The sequence below is a fragment of the Microchirus variegatus genome, assembly GCF_963457635.1.
Source record: "Microchirus variegatus genome assembly, chromosome: 19".
Taxonomy (NCBI): Eukaryota; Metazoa; Chordata; class Actinopteri; order Pleuronectiformes; family Soleidae; genus Microchirus; species Microchirus variegatus.
This window is the reverse complement of record NC_139820.1, coordinates 4715576-4739442: the sequence shown is the minus strand read 5'-3', so window position 1 is coordinate 4739442 and position 23867 is coordinate 4715576. Positions and strand designations below refer to the sequence as shown.

Here is a 23867-nt window from a genome sequence, read left to right as displayed (position 1 = left end):
ATGCTAACATGGATATTTCCCCGACACTATCCTCGTGGGCCGGGCATTTGTGTTTTTTTTTTCTCCCTCGTCACGTTCGCGTGGTATGTTATAGCACGTCGTATTGTGTGACGGTGTAAAAACCCGCGGCCGTGAACGCATCGTTTAAAAAAACAGGAAGCGTATCGTCTTCATATGACATCATATGACACTGAAAACTGTATTCTCTTCTCCGCAGTTGTCCACGTAGTTCTAGAAAACCTCTACTAATGAGTAGCGGTGTCACGATCGCGATTGTAAATCGAGTATTGGATCGTAACGAACTCACGATCTGGACTTTTGTAAGCAAAAAATTGTGGAATCGAGGATTTAACCACGTCCCCCAATTGAAGCCATTGTAGCACGAGTACACGTTAGCGCCTCCTGCTAACCTGAAGATGCTGCCAACGTAGGGTAAGGGTTAGGTTGGGACGTAGACGAAACTATCAACAACCCTAACCCCAACTCTTCTGCCCTCATTTGGAAAATTTGCTCAAAATTCAACTCGCTCTACTAAAGCTAGCTAACACTAGAGCTATAGAAGTGTTTGTAGCATCAGACATGTGACCTTATTCAGTGGTGCAAAAACCCTGGATTTAAACATTTAATTAACGCGACGGAATGCCAAGCAGGTCACTGCAAAGGTGTTTCCTGAATTGAAATGAATTGTGACCTTAAAATTGGAAATCCAGGATTTGGAGAATCGCGACACCCCAATTTGTGAGAAACGGTGGCAAAGGTCAAAGTTATCACACAGCAAACCCTTGTTTTTTTTTTTCCAAATGAGGGGCGTTTTAAGGTTTTCCCACTTGCATTGAAGTGCTTCCAAATCACCGTTTCTGTGCGGAGAAAACGCTGATGCGATGAAAATCTTTACCTCGGCTCCTCGGTTTCCGTGTGCAAAGCCTCTTATGGGATCTGGATGACTTGGTGTCATCAGACCCAGGATTTATACATTTTTAAAATGGAGTAGATGAATGTTACCGCACAAACACAGAGAGAGAGAGGGGGGAACTCCCAGATCAAGTCTTCCGAGTATTTTTTCTCCTCTTTCCTCATCTGGCTGTGGCATGTAATGTGAATTTCTAATAGGACGACAGTGTCGTTCATCTCAATTATTAACGGAGAAGTTTCAGCAAAGACTGTATTAGCCGGGTAAATGACAAAGAGAGTGGAGGCATCATGTCATGACTGACAAATACTTTATTTTCCCCCTGCTCTGTGGAAAACTGACATCTTTTTCATGTAAGTGTTGGTCGTTGTTTTTAATCCATAAACTAAAGTCTGGTATTTTAATCTCGTGAAGGCACAAATCAACACTTTTTACCTTTTTCGTGAACAGCCTGCTTGTGACACAAGTCTGATTTTGTCAGGTAAATAAATGTAGTCACGTTATGACTATGCTTTTACTTAAAGTTTTGTGTTGCCGTTTGTAAAATACATATTTACTAGCTCCAAATATCAGATATCGGTCGCTAACTAGCAACTAGCAATATTTGTCGACCCCAAGTCGCTAGCATTGTTCTGTTTATGAAGGACATTTTCCTGCCGACATGGCGGCGTAAATAAATGTAGTCACGTTATGACTGTGCTTTTACTTAAAGTTTTGTGTTAGCGTTTGTAAAAATACATCTTAACTAGTTCCAAATATCAGTTATCGACCTCAATAACTAGCAGCTAGCAATGTTGGTCGACCCCAAGTCGCATTGTTCTGTTTATGAAGGACATTTTCCTGCCGACATGGCAGCATAAATAATTGTAGTCAAGTTATGACTGTGCTTTTACTTAAAGTTTTGTGTTGTTGGCATTTGTAAAAAACATCTTTACTAGCTCCAAATATCAGATATCGGTCGCTAACTAGCAACTAGCAATATTAGTTGACCCCAAGTCGCTAGCATTGTTCTGTTTACATGGCGGCATAAATCAAGTACAGTATTTTGACGTTGTTAAGGTCCAACTTCAGCCTCAAACCTTAGGTGTTGTCAGTGTAAGATGAAATATTCTGTTTTTGGACGAGTACAATATTTACTCTTTGCTAGCGGCAGCGGAGTGAGCGCTCTGAGGCCGTTAGCTGAATGATTGCGCAAAAGGTGCACGCTTCGGGGAGTTTGACTCGTGTGTTTCAGCAGGGAAATAAAAAGGTGGAGGCCCCTCCGGTTATAAATGCAGGAGAAGTTACATAACGTCCACAGGCAGTTTTGACTCTTTTTTTTTTTTTTGCTCACCCACTCGTACAGGAAGTGTTTAATGGGGAAGGGTAATGGAAGACCAAGATGGAGGTGTTGACTTTCAGAGATTTGTTGAATCATTCAGGAGATGATGCAGACGGGGAGTCCCCCCATCCATCCCTCCATCCGCCTGCCTCACACACACACGAATCCCCCCTTTCTTTACGCTTGACATACGTCACGGGTGGTGGTTTCCGCTCCCAGGTGGAACACACTCGCGAGCACGACAGGCTCGATGTCATCCCCGGGAGAGTGTGTGATGGGATGCAGAGATGCAGCGGTGCAGATGAAGAGAAGAGCATGAAGGGAAGAAGACAAAAGAGGTGAAGATATCACATGAAAGGAGGAGGAGGAGGAGGCGTTTTATCACTCCGCCACAGCCGCATGTCAACCTCCTCCCCCCCCATTCAGTCAGTCAGTCAGTCATTCACAATCTCAGTGTGCGTGTGCTTTGAGTGCTTCCTTTTAAATATCTCATCACTTCCTGTGTGCACTGCATTAGCACTCGAGAGGAAATGCATGTATGTTTGTGTGTGCGCTGTGAATTAGGAGGTCTCTGATTGTTTACGGTAAATTAAGTAGTACATTAGAGTCAATTTAGCTCTTTATTTATACTTTTTAGTGTCAAGTTTGCACAAAATTAGTTAAATTTAACAAGAATCCCGTCGAGCTTTTTCCTGCCAACATGGCGGAGTCATGTGACGTTTGGAGCTCTGTTGTAGAGCACACAATCCAATCCAATCCAACTTTATTTATAAAGCACTTTAAAAACAACAAAACCTGAATCAAAGTGCTGTACATCAGAGATAAATAAATGAGACGTACAAATGCTATAGAAAATATAAAAACAACACAAATAAACAGGTTATACAATAAAACTATATGTAACGTCTCATACTGGGTCGAAAGCCAAACAGTAAAAATAGGTTTTAAGATGCGTTACCCAGTTTTATCCAGCCCACAAAGTCCTCACATGATCACCTCAAAGATGACTCAAGAATAAGAAACACGTCGGCGTTAAGGCCACACATGGGCAACATAAGGCTCGGGGGCCGGATTGTGCCCGCAAACCAGTTTCGTCCGGCCCGCAACGTCCTCACAGATGACGTCAAAGTGACAGATTAACGAATGTTTTTTACCAAAAGTCACGCCTGCAAAACACATCCAGACTTTTATTTTGAAAAAGTCGCAAAAATGTTATTTCCTTCAACTTTTATTGCTTTTAAAATGTAAGTATGTAAAGCTTCGCTTGCTTCCCTCTCTCCTGACCTAAATATACGTATGAAATCGTCCAGGCTCCGCGGCTCGAGCGACTTTTGTTTCCGTGCCGTTAATTACGCGTCACGTCTGACATCCCCTCGCTCCACCTCGCACAATTAGTCTCGTAAAACAGTATCGCTTAAAATAAATAAATAAATGAATAAATAAATAGGAAAAAGCAGCAGCAGCAGTTAAACAGTTTCCTGATTATCCCCAGTGGAGAGGAGAGAGAAAAGCAAGCTGCCACAATTTTCATGATAATTTGTGAGATTACAATATGCTAATGTGATAATTATAACGACTGCTTTGGCATTAATCAGCTGCTGCTGCTGCTGCTGGCAATCCGCTCGCATTTACCGTCAGGATTACTGCGGCGTTGTTTGTCCACAGTTCCTTCGGGAGGCGGTGTTTGTCAGGTTTTTTCCTTTTTCACAAACACACTGTTGCTTTATTTGGGATTTCTGTCTCCGTCTCCGAGTCGGCATTTCTCTTTCCCTCTTTGGGAAAAAACGAGAAAAACGAGGTTATGAACTGCCGTCGGTGAGGATTTGGCTCGGGTCCACGTTGCGCAGCAGCCACGACCGGGCTCCCACTCACACCTGCGAGATTTTTCAAAGAGATATGAAACATGCATGATGATCGGGAATAGAGAACACATGTACAGTTGCACAGAGAACACACCCCCCATATTAATTAAGAAGAGTATTTTTAATATCATGGTTTATTCATGCTTGTGTGCACAGCCCCTTATAGAGCAGCAGAACTGTAAATACATCATGTCTCACACTGAGATCTGAGCCTCTGCTGCTGCTGCTTCACCTCCGCCACTTATTATAGTCAACTAACGAGTTATTGGAGTTCGAGCACGAGTGTGAAGGCTGTGCTGTGTATACAGGCGCAAGGAGACATTACATAAATCCACAGAGCCTCCCACTCCCACTCCACACAGTTTGATGAGCTAAACTGGATTGAACACTTGAATCAGGTTTTTTTTTTTATGAATAAACTGCTTTTTAAACCGCGTTTCTGTTTTCCCAGGGTTCCCACGGGTCCTTGACATCCTTGAAAGCTTTTGAAAACCGCCCTAAATAGACATGGGTCATTGAAAGTGCTTGAATTGTGTGTAAAAAGGAAAGTGAAGTTGATATTTTTCGTTTCTGTTTCACTAGCGGTGTTGTGGACGCTGTCCACCGCCTCTATCTCCGCCGTTGACGAGAGGTTCCGTGCAGAACAATGAGCAAGTAAAGTCGAGCAAAGAGAGCAAATGACAACGCGATGACTCTGTCTCACCAAAGATAAATTAGCAAAGACTGACTTTGACCAAGATCCCAAGGACAATCTCTTGCAAAGTGAACCCTCCACATTTATGTCTGAGCAGCTCCCCCTTCGCATTCCTCCAATAGACAAAGTCTCTACATTCAGACAGTGCTTTCACACCACTTTGTCTACTGTAGGTATCGGGGAGCTGGCTCCCTGCTGGTGTGGCAGGAAGGTGCAAGCTAGACACAATACACTATACACAAAGGACCTGGTATTCTGTAATGGGTGGGTATCAGTGTTGGGTACATGTAGCTCTGAGACAGAGAAATTGAATTTTAACATTACACCGTGGACACTCTCATCTTAAGCTGTTTCAGCACATTCGGCCCTTGAATTTGAGGGAGTTGGGCCTTGAAAAGTCCTTGAATTTGATGTCAACCAAGGTGTTTACTTACTTTTAAAAAAGACAATAAAATGTCAACGAAATCAAAGATCAGTATATAAATTTTTTTTTTGATCTCTTTCTTGTTGAAATGCCAAAAACACTGGAGCCTTGACTTTAGTCTGTGAAACATGACACATCAGATTAGAGGACATGTCATCAAAATTCCTCTTCGCAAACAAGGACTGCGACATTTTCAGACCCAGAACGGCTGATGTTGTTATGGATCAAAAATTATTTGGCAGAAGAAAAAAACAAGCACAGTTACTGAAGTCAAGTGAAGTGAGCAGCCGGATTCAGACTTCCTTGAAATAGAGGCTAATAGAGGCAAAAAAATAATAATCATCATAATTATCTCCCTTTAATTTCTTCCAGAGTTTAGGCCGGGCAGCGGCATGAAAGAAACAGGCCATAACAGTCAGCGATGATAAAGAGAAGTCTTGGATTGCTGCTTGCGTTAAAGCCCAAAGCTCATTAAAGTCTATTTAGTGCAAAGACAAACCACAGTGAACTCCCTGCAAACAAATCAGCAGCACAACAACAACGATAAGCACATAAATAGTCACGAGCTCCAAATATAATTAAAGTTTCATATCAAAATCAAAGCCCTTTCCCGTTTGTCATGTTTGTTGGTTATTGACTGATACGTCCGCGGGTGTTGAGCTACCACAGCAAAGCTGCTCTCAGGAAGGAGAGCGGACGTCAGGGTTGTTTGTTACCACCGGGTGGTTAAAAGACGGCAAGCACGAGGGGGAATTTTCCTCCCTGGGATCAATAAACTATCACATTATCATGACGTTGTTTTGCGGTGGTGCGTCGATAGCAGTGTTTCTGGGAAAAAAAGGAGTTGAATATTCCATATGCAGACAAAAAAAAACTACTTGAGATTTTTACATTTTAATATGGTAAATACAATTTAGTCACTTATGAAGATCATAAAATTGCAGCTCTGTGATGATAATTGTCCTATAAATGCGAGGTCTTTTCCTTTCATGGGTCGCCACAGCGGATTATCTTGCCTTTTTCCTTGCGTTGAAGAATGTCCGTCTATCGCATAACTGCTCAAGGGTTAGCTTGAGAACCGTCAAACTTGGCAAGTGTCTCACTGAAGACACCAGGGTGGGTGATGATGACTTTGGAGTAGTTTGGATAAAAAATGCAAAAGATGTTCCATTCCTTTTGTGTAGTAACTACTAGCAACTGAGTGGTTTGACCAACAATTGTAATGGTTTCATGCATTCTTCATACCCCAAGACATTCTTGATACCCCAAACCCCAAGACGTTCTTGATACTCCAAGACGTTCTTGATACCCCAAACCCCAAGAAGTTCTTGTCACCCAAAACCCCAAGAAGTTCTTGATACTCCAAGACGTTCTTGATACCCCAAACCCCAAGACGTTCTTGTTACCCAAAACCCCAAGAAGTTCTTGATACTCCAAGACGTTCTTGATACCCCAAACCCCAAGACGTTCTTGATACCCCAAGACGTTCTTGATACCACAAGACGTTCTTGATACCCAAAGACGTTCTTGATACTCCAAGACGTTCTTGATACTCCAAGACGTTCTTGATACCACAAGACGTTCTTAATACCACAAGATGTTCTTGATACCCCAAAACGTTCTTAATACCCCAAGATGTTCTTGATACCCCAAGATGTTCTTGATACCCCAAGACGTTCTTGATACCCCAAGACGTTCTTGATACCCCAAGACGTTCTTGATACCCCAAGAGGTTCTTGATACCCCAAGACGTTCTTGATACCCCAAGACGTTATTGATACACCAAAGACGTTCTTGATACCCCAAGACGTTCTTGATACTCCAAGACGTTATTGATACACCAAAGATGTTCTTGATACCCCAAGACGTTCTTGATACACCAAAGACGTTCTTCATACCCCCCAAATACCTGTTTTTACCAGAATATCACCCAGCAGTGTGCACTAGTATGATTTAATGTCTGTGAGCTCACTCTGGGAGAAATGGCATGAGTGTCTGGTCTCCGTGAAATCTGTCACTTAAATTTGACAAGTGACGAAACAAAGTGGAGAGACTCGTCTTTGTTGAGGGAAAAAAAAAGTTTGTGGTTTCGGAGACTGACTGACTGACGGGGAGATGCCAGATGTGGTGAGATGAACACAAACAGCTAGCAAAAGTGACTGCGGCAGTGAGAACAGGCTTGTGTAGGTGGTAACGCGGTGCTAATTAGCGATGGCTCGGCGCCACTTCTTCTCGTCTGATACTGGTGTCACAACCTCGAGAATCTCCCCGCACTCCGCCGTCTCACAGAGTTGTCTTTGCGTCTTTTTAAAAAAAAACATCGAGCTGTTAACAACACATTTGTGCTGATGCATTTACCACCTAGTCATAATAACAACCAGCCATTGCAAAAACATAATGTTCCAACTGTGCCACAGTATTCCGCGCCTATAAAAGAAGTAGTAAACAGCACCCACATTCTCACACTGTGTGAAGCATTGATTTGAAATGTAGAGTTTTTGGATTAGGTGGCAACCAGTCGTGACTTCACTCGTAAGTATCTGAACTCCTGTTTTGAAACATCAAGATTTTGATTTGATTTTTGGCTGCCACAATATTGATGTTTTGCAAATTTTTTTTAGGATTCCACTACGCATGTGCTGTGCTATACCTTTATCAAAAAATACATCATGTTCTGTTGAAGAAGAGCTGAAACTTTCAAAGTTCTTTTTACAAGCAGTGGAGTCGCCCCCTGGTGGCTGTTATGTATATTCTGTCTTCCTTGTCGACCACTGTTTTTGTATGGTCAGATTAGATGTTCCAGACATCTGATCCAGTGATTTTCACAGGATTGGACCAATACTTCGCAAACTTGCTCCATATCTTTTGATATCCGATCCAGATGATTTTGATATTTGCTCTGATTCCTCCTGTTTTGTCATTTCCAGCTCAGTTTTTTCATCCCACTTGCCTCTGTCCTTAAATAGGTAAAACATAGCACGTAAATAGACCCCAGACTCGGCGGGATACGTAGTGTGATGTTGTACCGATGTCAACAAACGGACAACAAAGGAGGACGCACAGCAGCTTTTTTGTTGTTGTTTCTGCTCCGTTTGCGGCCGTTTGACTCAACAAGGCGTCAAGCGGCGTTGAAGAAACTATGGACGATTTTCTGTCGCCCGATCAGCTAATTGTCGTGGGTCAAGCTCCACCCTTATCGTACCGTACCATTACTCTGGTATCCCAAGGGAAGGGTGTCCAAAATGGAGTTTGAGATTGCGATTTCCCTTTGAAAACAATTAATTCTCGAGCCTTACTAATGACCCTGTCTGTGTTGTCTCCTCTCAGGTGGCGGCCATCAATCCGAGCCACCCTCTGGCTCAGATGCCGCTGCCGCCCTCCATGAAGAACTGCATCCAGCTGGCAGCCTGCGAGGCCAGCGAGCTGCTGCCCATGAACCCCGACCTCCCCGCCGACCTCTTCACCTCCTGCCTCACCACGCCCATCAAGATCGCTCTCCGATGGTAACGTTGGCAACTTTTCCTCTCCCTTCCGCCGTCTGCCGCGGCTTCTGTCGCGGTTTCTAATGACACATTAAAAACAAAAAGTAGTGAAGAAAGCCCTCAGATAGCTGCTGCACCTGCCACAGTCAGAATGTGTTCCCAAATTCACTTTGACGTGATGCGGAGGTTGAAAGTTTTTGTCACCTCGCTGACAGTGTTTTTCATTAATGAAACCCAAGCAGGCTTTAAACAGCGGGGAGAAACTTTTAACTTTGCAACGATTTATGCACAGGGTTATGCTTTTCAGAGAAAACAAAAAAAAAAGTTCAAGGAAGTTCTCTCTCTCGCCGTGATCCCGCTCAGTCTCGATGCCGCTTTGAATTTCTCTGGATGGAAAAACCCCGCTTTGTAATTTTCATAAAAAGAAGTTTGTTCAAGGATGTTAATAATACGGTGGCTTAATTCAAAGGTTTTAATAATAACATCGAGGCTGAATTGAGTCTGTTTTATTCTGTAACTTTTTTTGTTTGTCTAAAATGATCAGACATTTGTTTTCCCTGTCGCCAAGAGGAACCCATGAGGGCCATTAATTCATAAAGCCAGTTAGCGGCGGGTCGGATCTTTGTTCGCGCTTATGTGTCCTCGGGAGCGGGAGCAAACATTACTCTGAGCTCAGACTCTGCTCAATATTTTTCGGCAGTGATGAGAAATATTCAGACCATGATATAAAATGTAAACCAACGTCCACAGCACTGGAGAGTTCAGTGAAAAACCTGAGGAATAATCAAGCACAGTGGCTTCATGTGGGAGATTTGATCAAGTTTTTGTTTACTTTTTACTAGCGCTGTACACGGCATTAATGGCGTTGACGCATGACGCCTTTTCATGGCGACTGAAAGCGAAATCGGCAAAATTGCCAATTAGTGAACGTTCAATCCAAGATGGCGGCTTTCCTGTTGGTTTTAGAGCATAGGTCTTCACTATATCTTTTGACCGTCTTGACCTAATGAACGTGTGTACCAAGTTTTGTGCATGTATGATAATTGTGCCGTTCAGGTTGAATTTGGACAGGGGGCAGCGCACTTATTGGCCCCTCCCACATCCAATTTTCAACGTACGAAAACTCTAGGACAAATTCATTCCAATACCATTGGGGGTTAAATCGCCGAAAAACGGCAATTGGTGAACGTTCAATCCAAGATGGCGGCTTTCCTGTTGGTTTTAGAGCATAGGTCTTGAATATATTTTTTGACCGTCCCGACCTAATGAACACGTGTACCAAGTTTCGTGCATATACAATAATTTTGCTGTTCAGGGTGCATTTAGACAGGGGGCGGCGCACTTATTGGCCCCTCCCACATCCAATTTTCGACGTACATCCCCCGCGAAATCGCCGAAATTACCAATTAGTGGACGTTCAATCCAAGATTGCGGCTTTCCTGTTGGTTTTAGAGCATAGGTCTTCACTATATTTTTTGACCGTCCCGATCTAATGAACGCGTGCACCAAGTTTCGTGCATGTACGATAATTGTGCTGTTGAATTTGGGGTGAATTTGGACAGGGGGCGGAGCACTTATTGGTCCCTCCCACATCCAGTTTTGCACATACATTCCCCCAATCCTTTTCAGACGTAGATTTTCACCAGGTCTGCCTTTTTTTTTTAACTGACTATAAACTGTATAAACACAGTTAGCTCGTACTGTTCAAAATGACACGAATATCCCAGACATGCCGATATAAGGTGTAAAAATCATCATCAACCTTATCCGTCGACCTCTAATTTGAAGCGATTGCCTGTTTTGTGATATTCAGTGGTTGCAGTTGAACATCATCATCATCATCATCACTACCTGCTCAGATTCAGTCTCTATCTGCAGTGAACCACGTCCCTGCGGTGCTGCTGTTAATCCTGACTTACCTGCACTTGCTCTCTTTTGCATTTTAATGACTTGAATTCACTTTGCACACATTAAAAAGTCACAGGATGATTTCACAAATGTTCAGCCAAAAAAAAAAAAAAGAAAGAAACGCCACGTTTCAAAAAGGATTTTTTTTTTTTGCTTCTTCTTCTTCTTTTTGAAAGCGCGTTAGCGAGGATGACAGCAAGGCGTCCGGCAGCGAGCGCAATGTTTCTCCTCTGCCATAAACGCTCAAGGGTTTCGTTTATCTTCCTCCGCTCTCAATCCACAGCCCCGCTGTGACCTTCACCATAATGAGGTCTCGGTGTTTTTGCCATTAATATTGATATTTCCCATCATTCCATTTTGGAGAATAAGTTGGGGAAATAAAAACCTGCTGGATGATATGAACATTCACACCCTCTATCTTCTAGTGTAGTCTAACTTAAACCACATTTTTCAGGTGTAAACCAGTTGTTATTTGTTGATCCAGGCACAAATCTTCACGGTTTAGTGCTAAGTATCGAAATTATACATGTTGTGATGAAAAAAAATATGTGCCTCTACTGCCCTCTCTGGTCAAACACCAGCTACTGCATTCAAACTTTGGCTTTCTTAGTCAACGCTTCGTCAGCCTCTTATCCAATCAGTGTGAGGCTTGTTGTCTCAAACTCCTCCCTCTTTTATATGCCAGACCACACCCCCTGTTCTGCTCCTCCCTCCCTCAGCTCTCTGCCCACTTCTTGGCATTTTTCAAAATCAGATATTGGGCGGATTTGGCCTCAGAAGAGAGCATTTAGTTACCCTTAAATGAGTTTAACATGTTTCGTTGGTAATAAACTTCATTCCCGCTTTAGCCTTTTCAAGCATTATATATGAAATTCCCATTTAGCGCATATGAATATGATAATAATTAAATATGAATGTTAGCAGTCAGCACCAAAGCTTTAAAAAGATAATTATATCTTGATTTTTTTGGCAGAAACAATCTTCAATCTATCACTTGATGGTCCTCAACCTCGGCAGAGGACTTACTAAGGGCACCAGTGTGTGCGGTGCCGACTTTGGCATTGAAATACAAGAGATATCGGTAAAAATGGGACAAGTGTATTGCTTAAAGAGCAGCTTCCTCCACCTCTCACACAGCACAGAACGTGTGTTGTGTAATAGTTTCCATTCAATATACACTGGGGGGGGAAAACACTCTATAAACACAGAAATACACAAAACACAAGCACATATTGAACGGGTACTGCACTAAATGTAATGATGTAATTAGTCCAGATTGGTCAACAAAGAAACAAAAATAAGGTTTATTATTATTATTCAAAATTATTCATAATTAAACACAGTGTTGTGTTTTCACCGAGCAGCCACAGCAATAAAACAGATAACTGGTGTTAATGTTGTTTTTTTTTGTTAGTTTTATCCTGGGAATCTCTTTGAGTTACATAAATATAACCGTTTATTACTTTTAGAACTTGACATGAAGCAGTGTTATGCAGTGGCTCGACTATTTGGGCTGATAACCACATCTTTTTTTCAATACTATAAAGTTTGGCTGCAACTCATATTCTATTATGTCATACTGTTGATTATTTTCTCAACTATTTACATATTTGGTCCACAAAATGTCCGAAAGTTTTGGAAATGATGATGTTCTCAAATGTTTTGCTTTGTCCACAAAAACCAAAATTCAAGAATTTTACTGATATATCACTATATGGAGCAAATAAACCAGAAAATATTCACATTTAAGAAGCTGCAAACTCAACTTAACAAGTTTGAAGATGAACGTACGAAAAAACTCTAGGACAAGTTCGCTCAAATACCATTGGGGGTTAAATCGCCGAAAATCGCCAATTGGTGAACGTTCGATCCAAGATTGCAGCTTTCCTGTTGGTTTTAGAGCATAGGTCTTCATTATATTTTTTGACCATCCCGACCTAATGAACGCGTGTACCAAGTTTCGTGCATGTAATATAATTGTGAAGTTCAGGGTGAATTTGGACAGAGGGCAGCGCACTTATTGGCCCCTCCCACATCCAATTTTCAACGTACGAAAACTCAAGGACAAATTTGTTTGAATACCATTGGGGGTTAAATCGCCAAACATCACCAATTGGTGAACGTTCAATTCAAGATGGCTGCTTTCCTATTGGTCTTGGAGCATAGGTCTTCACTATATTTTTTGACCGTCCCGACCTAATGAACGTACGTTCCCCCAAACCTTTTCCAGTTTTTCGGGCATTGGAAAGACCTCAAAAACCCAATTCATTTGGCAGAAAAATACAAATAATTATATCTCCTTGCATTTCTAGAGGATTCTACGCAACTTGTGCTCGAACCCTAAAAATATCGAAATCACCGTATGCGTTATTCGTGTTTGTTGACGGCTAGACGAGTGAAGTGAGATGGTGTGAAAAACTAGCGTGGATCGTCTACCCTTTAATACGTGACATCACTGAAACATATGTTTGGTTCTGCACTCCCAGGACTCTCTCATGACTCTCTAGATTTGCTCGTAGCTTATCCCGAGATGCAAGGTTTTTTTCGCGTGTTCGCGTGGAGAGGTCATCAGTGATTCTTCAGCGTCCTCCTCCTCCTCCTCCTCCTGTCAGGTTCGGTCGAGAATAACAATTTGACTTGGGTAAGAATCCCAGTGCGCAGAAATCTCCCTGCTGATATGAACGTGGCAGATGTGACCTGCATCTCCATCGTGGAAGACGACGCCTCCGTACCTCCCTCTGTCTTTGTTTAGTTATTCGCTGACTGTCCTGTCTGCTTATTATTTTCTAAATAAAGACAGCGCCGTGCTGTGTTTAATTTCACAACAGCCCCAGAGTGAGGGACGATGGATAAGTTAGGGGTGGAGTGGGTGTTTGGATGTTTTGAGGGGATCCTCTGGTGTGAAGGCTTACCTTGGCTTTAACACTTCCATTAGATGCTCTGTGGGATGGGTGACGGTGGTTTACAGTGGTTTACGGAGGGTGAAAGAGAAAGTGCCAGGCGGGAACGAGTGCATATGTACCTTTCATTGCTCGGCCGAGCAGAAAATCGTTACTGACGGAGTGCCGGCCTTGAAGGGATTTTTCCATCCTGCCATACTGCTGCTGGAGGGAGGACAGGAAGTGAGCGTCTTTAAGTAAAGACACAGGGAACAAGGGGGGATCAAGCTGTGTGTGTGTGTCACGTTGGACGTTTGTTACGTTGTTACTTTTTCCACCATACACAACTAGTACGTACGTCCATTACTATGGTAAACCCCAAAGACGGATGGATAGATGTATATCTCGATTTAAATGGCGTCAGTATTTCTGTCGAGCTTTTAATCTGAAGTGAAATTGTCATTGGCGGTTGTCTATCAATAGAATAAATTAGATTAAGGCCCTGTCCCAATACCTCCCCTAACCCTACATTTTTACCCTAACCCTACATTTTGTCATCCACGTGTAAGGTGGTTTATAATAAACCCTCAAAATGTAGTGAGCTCTGATGCTGGCTTAAAAAGAAGTGGAAGATGAAATTACCCATGATGCTTTGCGAATTCAGCGATCCGGCTGATATTTTTCAACAAAGATGGCAATAGATCTTTGTAATAGATGAAAATGGTAGCACGATCCACCGGTAGAATTTTCAACATGTGACAATTGTAGGTTTATTGTAGCACGTTTGTTACGTTCACTACGCTAATTTGCATGTAGTTATGTCCCAATACCACTTCCCTTAACAAGGGGAATTTACGGTTGAGGTAACGAATGGACAAATACTTTATTGAGCCATTAGCATACGGCAGCAGTCAAGTTACAAACAAGAAACCAGTAGAATAACAATCAACAATCCCATCCTGGGGATTCATAGGAGTGGATCTAGCGGAGCAGCGCCACCAGGAAGTTGCTTGATGTTGTACCGACATTTACACCAGCTTCTACTCTGCTTCTACATGGATAAATCGGTTTCTTTTTAGCGACAGGTTTATGCTCGGCACCGTGGGAGTGCAAAACCGAGAGCGCCACGGGCTGAAAGAAATGAAGTGAAACGCCGTCGCGTCGAGAAAAAAAACCCCAAAAAATATTTAAAGACCCTCGTCTCGGAACAAATTAGAACGTGGACGCCCTTCTAATTTGTTTTGGAGCCAAGGGTCTTCAGTGTTTCACCACTGAGGCAAAGTGTGATTTATGAAGCTCAAATTAAACTGGTTAGATTTTTTTTTAAGAGTCTAATTCAACCACTCGACTAGAACAGAAAGATTATCTTGCAGAAATTATGTGTACATCACGTCTGTGATTCATCCGTTCACCAGCAGCGTGGACTGTAAAGCGCCAGCAGCTCTGCACATGCACACCAGGCCCTGGGGGGGGCGCCGTGCTCGCCTGCATTCATATGAATAACGGCGGTTGTTCTGATACAGAAGCAGTGGCGTACATGCTGACGATCACATGTTCACACAAGTATGTGTGCAGCTCTGATCTCATACATGGTGCTGTAGTGAATCTCATTATCTTAATGTATGTGCTGTGTGTGTGTGTGTGTGTGTGTGTGTGTGTGTGTGTGTGTGCAGCGGCGGCACAGATGTAATGTACACACTATCCTCTCATTACCAGCTTCTATAGGTAGCATGAAGATAATTAAGCCCTTTTTCACAGCCCTAATACACTCACATATTCTTGTACAGCTTTCTTGGTGAAGACCGTCATTGGCATAATGAATTCCCTAGCCCCTTAACTATGACAAGATTAAGCCCTAACCCTTAACTTAAACCTAATTCTAATCTTAAATTCAACCGACTTTATAAAAAAAAAAAAAAAACACTTGTAGCTCGTCACGATACACATCCGCGTTCACGCGCACGAGATTCAAAGATGTTTTATTTGTCATTTGTGCACAAATGTGTGCAAAGCTTATGTAAAAGGCACCAGAAAAACATGAACACGCACATAAATACAGAAATAAGAAAGTAAAGAAAAATAGGCGAGGCAAGGATATAGGACACTGTTAAAAAAAAAAGTTAAATATGTAAGAAGAACAGTTAAAATATTTATATATAAAGTCTAGATTAAGTATATAGAAACTGTACGTTACTATAACTATAATTGTATTGTGATCAATAAACTACATCTTAAAGGGGTTAAAGGGGTTGCATGTATATGTGTGTGTATATATGTATATATGTGTGTGTATATGTATATATACATATGTATATATGTATATATGTGTGTGTATATGTATATATACATATGTATGTATGTATTATATGTGTATGTATGTATATATGTGTATATATGTATACATATATATGCTTTGTATAAATACAAAACCGTTTATCATTTACCATATGTTTGTATATATACATATATGTATGTATATATGTATGTGTATATATATGTACATATATGTATATGTATGTATATTTATGTACATATGTGTATATATATGTATATATATATATATATATGTACATATATATATATATACATACATATATACGTATATATATGTATATATATATATATATGTACATATATATATATACATATATATACATTTTTATATATACATATATACATATATATATATATATATGATGTTAAAAAGTGTGGACAAACCCTTTGTATTTCTGGATGCGTCTGTGCTGAACCACAGAGGTGGAAAGTGTTACATAACACTGCGCTCGCCTGAGCTGAGTTAAAGCCTGCTGTGATCTCAGTGGATTTGAAGAGAGCTGCACGTTCACCTCAGGAACAAAAAAACAAAAAAAAAGAAACACTTCACACAGTCCGAGCCGTTCAATCGTCACTCTACGTTTTCTGCATGATGATTTAAAGGAGCCTCACACTGTTCACCCTGTGAGGATTAAAGGTCAAGCTCCGATTATATGCTAAATAATGACTCTGTAGTGTGTATGATTTAGATATAGAGACTTTTATTGGTAGATGTTTTGGTTTCCCTCACATAATAATGGGCCTATATTTGCCATCATTTGATCATCAGTATTGGCTGATTTACAAATTGTATTTACTTTTTCATCCTAAACTAGGTTTTTGATGACCTGTTTCATGTTTTTAACATTTATTTAGTTGGAAATTGTGCACTGTGGGCATAAAATGTAGTTTGGAAAGACAGACTTCTGTATTATTTGTTGTCATTGAAGACTTATATTTTATCAGATGGCGAAAAAACCAAAATCAAAATCAGTTATTCAGGAAAATAATAGTCTGACTCAATAGTCTTGATCGATGCTTGGTTTAGGTGACATTTACTTGTGCTCTACACTTTTAGCCTGTTTCTGCTTCCAAAAATCCCCAAGTCCGCCAAAACAAACAAACAAAATATTTTATCAGATGTGCCTTTCGTTTAGACGGAGACAGCGTTTTTGGGGCTTAAAAAACGCAAAAAAAAATTAAACCACCCTCCAGAGTGGAAATAATCGTAAAAACGCTCCACCGTCGCGTTCCCGTCTGAAAGGGTTGAAAACGCAAAAGTCAACATCCAAACAACAACAAACATGTCGGATTTTATCCACCAGTCGGACATTCAAGTTGCCTTAGCTGCTACTTCGTGCTACTAGAGAGAAGTAGAAGGAAGTTTTAATGCTCCTGCGCTCCGGGTGTTGTTGTATGGCAGTGCTTCACAGTGCCACCTAGCCACCTGGCATGCATACTACAGCAAATTTCACATTTCACTTTTGCGTCACCGTGTGCAGATTTCCACCCAAAGACGCTCGTCTAAACGTAAAATAAAAAGTGGGAACGCAACGCCACTTTTTGCGATTTGTGTTCAGATCGTTGTCGTGTAAAGCTAGCCTTAGTAAGCTTTGAGATACTAGATCCAGACGCCTTGTACCTTGGTATCGAGGGAGGGAACCTTCAAAGGTCATCATCATAAAATTGAAGATGTTGGTCAAAACAGTTGGAGATAACTTTCATTCTACCGGATCCTCACAGATCCAGAGAGATGGGACGATGGGAACAAACGCAAGCGACAGATTTCGTGGTTAACTCTCGGTAAACAATATGCTAATACTCTCGCTTATTCTTCTTGGCAACAAAGCTACCTTTAGCCGATAGACTCCAGAGTTGAACTCTTGTCACAAAGCCAAATTGCATCCATTCGTTTCCCCTCCCCCCCTCGCTCGTGAACTTTCAGTGACTCTCTGGAGTCAAAGATGAAGGGAAGTTACTCAGGAAGTTTTAAGATGTCAGTTTTCTCTGCACCTGTTTTCCAAACTCAAAAAAAAAAACACAAAGCACACCGGGGGCTTTAAAAGGATCCGATATATTCACTCTGTCAAGTTTCCGTGGATCTCTGTGGATTTAAAGAGCACAGTGAACTCTGACAGGACGGATCCAGCACCGGTCCTGATCGTTTTTTTTGCCGCATCGTAAGCTGGTGGGACACGCTATAAGACTTTAGCAACCCAACTGCCAACAGCCATTGAAAAAGAGGAGGTGGGACACAGGAAATAGCATCAAAAGACGACAGGAAGTAGCGGGAATATCCAAAGAACAATCCCAATTTTTTTTTGTGCTTTATAACCTGTTGCTCTCGCGAGAGTTTGGTGCGTTCAGTTGCTTTGACAGATCACGTAGTCTGCGATCCTTCGTCAGGCCCAGTCATAAAAATATTAATGCTGGTCACGTTAGCGGCGTCAACGCTAACGCTCATTAACGCATGGCGTGTTTCCTTGGCAACTGACCGGAATAAGACTTGCATGAACGTCATGTTTACGTGACGCGGCAACAGAGTCTAGGAGCTGTTTACCAGTTAGCTACATTAGCTGCGTTAGCTCCTTTAGCGCCGTTAGCATGCCTACAGTCGAACTGGAAAAGAGCAGCGCTACAAATAACCAGCGTACCTGTGTGCTGCGTATGAGTGCCTCTGTTTTTTAAAGTTTAGCGTTACTTTAGAGACTCAGTTAAAAATGCTAATTTCTATACAATTGTCAGCATAGCACTCAATATTTTTGATTTCATCATATTCTAATTATTTATTTACGCCTAAAAATAGTGCCCTTGCCATTGAGTTTGAATGAGGGACATCAGTAAATGACACCTTGGTTAAAAACTTTAAGAATAAAATCCCAAATATACCCATTTATTTTCACTTCGATAAAGAGGCTTTATTATAAAATAGTAGAAACTGTACGTTTTTGATAATACGCATCCGTGTGACCTGAAACGGGCTGTGAATACGTACATAAATATGTGCAGTTTTCTGTTTTTGTGTGTTAAATAAAATCAAATAAGTAAAGGTCAAAACTCTCCTCTCCTCCACAGACGTAAAAACACCATACTTCATCGTTATTTCGTTTCCAAGCAGAGCATCAACATTTTTGTCAGCAATGATTTAATCGGAGGAGAAGTGCGGAGATTTAGTGGCCGCGACTTTTCAAAGTCGAGAAATAAACCTGTCGCCGCTGTCGGGCGGGAGAACAAACGGCAGTTATTATGGAGTTGTTTTTTTGCGGAAATTACAGCAAAACCTACATTTGGGCTTCTCAAGTCTCCCAAAAATATATATTCCTTAAATTTCTTCACCTAAATATTCAACCTAAATAAAGATGGCAGCAGGCGCCATCTGGTGATTTCTGCATTTCCGTACGAGTGAAACTTGAACCAGGGACCGCGGTTTTACTCGGTCCACAGATAAAAGAAGAATAAAAACCTGCACTAACTGTTAAACTGTCAAATTAAATCAGCTCCACACGACTCGCTGTGTGTTTTCTCAGTGTAACTGTGTTGTGTTTCGTGTCTGTGCGGAGCCGCTAAACTGCAAAATTAATTTTTTAATGACTTCTTCTTCACGGCGCCCACCTGCAGTACAGTCACGGCTCACCAGGGCGCCGTTTTTTTAATTCACTGCTAGCGCTTGAACTACAAAACATTATTTATACATTACATTATAGGAAAGTACAGTTTAAAACCAAAGTAGGTTGTGCAAACGAGTACAGAGAAATAGATTTAAATGAAAACATAAATAACAATAAATGGGGGGTAAAGAAGTGGGATTTCTGATTTGAATTTGCCGGCAATTGTTTAATATACAGATCAGATTAAGAATGTAGAATGATTTAAGTATATACACACAATATAAACTCTGTTTTAAACCTTCGTTTTCTGCCAGATCTGCTCCAGGTTTGACCTCCGAATGAAGCCGTAACTTTGCTCTGTCTCTGCTGAACCAGAAAAGTGTTTAAAATTCACTAAATTATCGGAAATTACACGTATATACGAGTTCCTCGGGGTGGATTTCCATTTCCACTCGAGCTGTGCCTCCGGGCAAGGTCAGACGTCCACGTGTGTTCAGGAGATGTTTCCGGGATTTAGCATAATGTTCCCGCCGGTAGCCGGAGCGCCGCTCTCGGACGGTAATGTGATATGAAAGTGGTAATGAAGCAACGATTTCATGGCGATCAGACGGGAACCTCTCTCCGTCTTCGCATTTGTCTTTCAGAGAGCGGGCACGTTCGTCGTGATGCATCGTGATTTGAGATCTCGCTCCGGCGGCGGTGCACTGCACTGTGATTTCACATCGATATTCTACAGTAGTTCTGTGACAGAGCAGATTGGATTTGAAAATCTCTCCGTCGCCCCTCTATTACATAACTGATTGAGACGGTGACTCAGGGACAGAAAGGCTGATTGAAGGAGTAATGAGCTGTAGATCCGGCACAGTGGGGGCCATTCCGCTCCTCCTCCTCCTCCTCACTCTGGTATTCCCCTCACGCAAGATCCACTTCATTTCCCTCCTAAGAGTTTTAATATGTACACTCTCACTTCTTCCCTCGACTTTTCCGCGCCCACACACTCGTACGCGCTCTTATTCACCAGTCCAATTACAGTTTGGGCACCTCGCCCTCTGTTTGGTAATAATCATTCCCTCCATTTCCTCTTCATCCCTGGCCTCCAGCCCTTTGATGCTCCCCTCCCCGTATCTGTGCTCCACACTTCACCAGCCACAGCCAAAGTTTGGCGACCACTTAAAGTTATTGTCGCGGCGACATTAGCTTTCTTTGGGGAACAATCTAGTAAGTTTAAGTAAGTACATGTATTTACTCACTCCTCTTCTACCGATTTATCCTCCACATGAGGGTCTCAGGGGGTGGCGCTAGTGCCGATCCCAGTTGACAGTCCATCAAAAGGCCACATAGAGATGAACAACCATCTAATCTCACACTTTAGAGTGTCCGATTTGCCTAATCTGCATGTTTTTTGGACTGTGGGAGGAAACCTGTGATCCCTGAGAAACTTTTGAGATTCAGTACGATTCTGGAAAGGGTGTAGTCTCCTCCCACGTCCAAGAAGAACAGACGTAGATAATGATGACCGATGATCGGGATGAGTTTTCTAGGAGTGATGACTATCTAGTAATGGCGTCTTCCAGATGTCACTCTTCTTCCGGCTTCTAGTTTGCCAAGGAAAACAAACACTTTTGTGACTTTTTGGAGATCCCGTAGTTGGCCAAAATGACGTCCTTGCCAGAAATCGCCGGCATACCACCTCCCCTTCATCTCTGGCCTCCAGCCCTTTGATGATCCCCCCGTATCTGTGCTCGCTTCACCAGCCACAACCAAAGTTTGGCGACCACTTAAAGTTGTTGTCGCGGCGACAAAAGCTTTCTTTGGGGAACAGTCTAGTAAGTTTAAGTACATGTATTCTCATGTATATTCGCTCATCAGTCGGTCACACCTTGGACAGCCCATCACAAGGCCACATAGAGATGAACAACCATCCAAATCTTACCCTTTAGAGTGTCCGATTTGCCTGATCTGCAATGTTTTTGGACGGCCTAATCTGAGAAAACCCAAGCACACAGAGAGGGAGAACTGCTTACTTTTTAAGAGTCTGAAAAGGATGTAGTCTCCTCCCACGTCCAAGAAGCGTGACCAACAGACGTAGATAAAAATGTCTCTGTACGCAATCAGACCAATAATCCGGATGAGTTTTCCAGGAGTCTTGGCTATCTCGTAATAGCGTCTCATGACTTTTGCCCCGGGGAACTTTGTGGAGCAAGTCGCGTAAAACGGAAGCAACAGCTGAATCCAAAGACGGATGCTCTTTTTTGGCCGTCATGTTGGATGTACAAACCTGCCAGTTGTCACTTCTCACCCGGCTTCTAGTTTGCCAGGAAAAATTGACACTTTTGTGACTTTTTGGAGATCCAGTACTTGGCCAAAATGACATCCTCGCCAGAAATCGCCAGCATACCATCTCGACAAGCTATTTGTTGTAGTTTCCTAGGAGCCATGGCTCGCTAATAATTAATATCGACTTTTAGAGACTTTTTTTAGACATTTTTAGACTTTTTCTGTCTGCAAATCGAAAGCAAAGATTCATCTTTGCTTGTTTTTGGCGACATCCGCCCTCTGTTGGTAATAATCGTCCCTTCATTTCCGGCCTTTTCGCAGCAGCAGCAGCTTTTTCTTTGAGAAAAATCGTGCAAGTTTTAAGTACGTGCTGTAAATCCTCACCACCTATATACTTTCTTTCTTTCTAATACCACTTTTTATGTCTTTTACCTGCGAGTCATAACGGCCACACAATTTATTTTCCTTTGTATTTTATTCCATAGAGTTTTTATAAAAAAAAAAAAAAAGTTTTACTCCCATTTGTTTTAGGTCTCAAACTTTGAAGTTTAATAAATATATGAATAACAATAAACGCTGAACGGTGTTAACGGAAGCTAAACATTGGGTTTTCATTAGCTTGTTTCTACGCACGTTTTCAGTTTTGCACATTTGCGAATCACGCGTTGCATCCGTTCAATGGGAAACCGTAGCAAAGCAATGCCAAACTTCTATCTTATGATGCATCTGAACATCATATTTACTGCTCTCCAGCAGCTGCAACAAACCACTGTATGTGTGATGTACTGCTGGGGTGAAGACAATGCATCATAAAGATGCCGTCAGACACGGACTCAATCTTGTCAAAGATCCAAATGTGCTTGTGAGGAACAGAAATATCATTCGGGACGAAACTCCAGCGCTACAATCAGACAGATCTGAGGGTAAATCAGCGATTCGGCCCTTAGGGAAGACGAAAGGCGGCAGCAGCAGCAATGAATCTCTGTGAAATCAAAAGCAGGTTCTTCTGCTTCCTTCCCAGCATTACCACCAGCAAACACAGAACACATGCCAAACCCCTCTGCTGGGCCGTTGTGGTTTCCTCCGCGTTTCTTCTGTGCCGGGTAGCAGAGAACATTTCTTTCTCGTTAGAAGCGAGCTGCCCTCAGCCCTGACGGACGCTTTTGAGAATTATTATCCGCGCTAGTCATGACTGAGATTGATTACTGTTTGTATGTCAGTGTCCTACTCCCAGTTTGTAGTATTTATAACATCCCTGATGTGATTTTTCTACGTGTATATATGTGTGTGTGTGTGTGTGTGTCGCTAATTAGCAGATTCCACAATAAATGCATCATCGGCTAAATTGCATTCAGCATCTGAAAAGACACAGTGTGTGTGTGTGTAAGCCTTGATCAAAGCTCTTTATGGCACTCGTTCATCCATTAGATTGTGATGTATGATCTGTGAAATGGATTTGATTTTATGTTCAAGGAAAAACTGCAGTTTTCCATTAAATTCCCATGTGAATCTCTGTTTTGAGAGCCGAGCTGCCGAAAGCACGACGCCGTACAATAACTGATGGCTTATTTAATACACCTTTTTATATGTTTCCATAAAGATTTTAATTAAAATTCATTCATTCTAGGTCCTGGATGTCAGAATTAATGGCATCCAATAATGAGTCTACAGATTGGAACAAAAGGACGGTGGTCTTCAGCTATCAGAAAAGATGTTATTCTAAGTTGTTCTCACGACAACAACTCAATCACCAACTAATAATAACTACAGAACAACTATAACCAACTGTACTATTAAGATATTAGCAATTTGTATGGTTTATGCACCGGTTTTACTCAGCGTCGCCACACGCTAGCTTCTAGGTTCACGGAAACAAATTAATGTTTATTTTTAAGCATTTATTCATTTATTTCAACGCGTCGCCACATGCTAGTTTCTAGGTTTACGAAAACGAAATAACGTTTATTCTTAAGCAATTATACACTTTTACAAACAGTAGTGTTATGATTTTTAATCTCTGTATATAACATTTCTGTATAACACTACATACATGTTGAACTTAAGAATTTATGATGAATTTAACATTGAAAGAGGAAGCTAGCAAGCTAGGCTAGTTAGCTGCAGCAAGCTAGGCTAGTTAGCTGCAACAAGCAAGCTATAGGCAATGTAGCCTCTGCTAGCTAATGGGT

The 23867-nt window shown here is 41.7% G+C and overlaps 1 protein-coding gene across 2 annotated transcripts in view; it reads left to right on the top strand.

Annotated features, from left to right (window-relative positions):
* Positions 1–23867, top strand: part of rptor (regulatory associated protein of MTOR, complex 1) — a 198889-nt gene that overhangs the window by 64903 nt on the left and 110119 nt on the right. For both annotated transcript variants that reach the window (XM_083905920.1, XM_083905919.1), the window contains exon 7: positions 8539–8714. In XM_083905920.1, coding sequence (XP_083762046.1) covers positions 8539–8714 — 176 coding nt within the window. The remainder of the gene's footprint in view (positions 1–8538; positions 8715–23867) is intronic.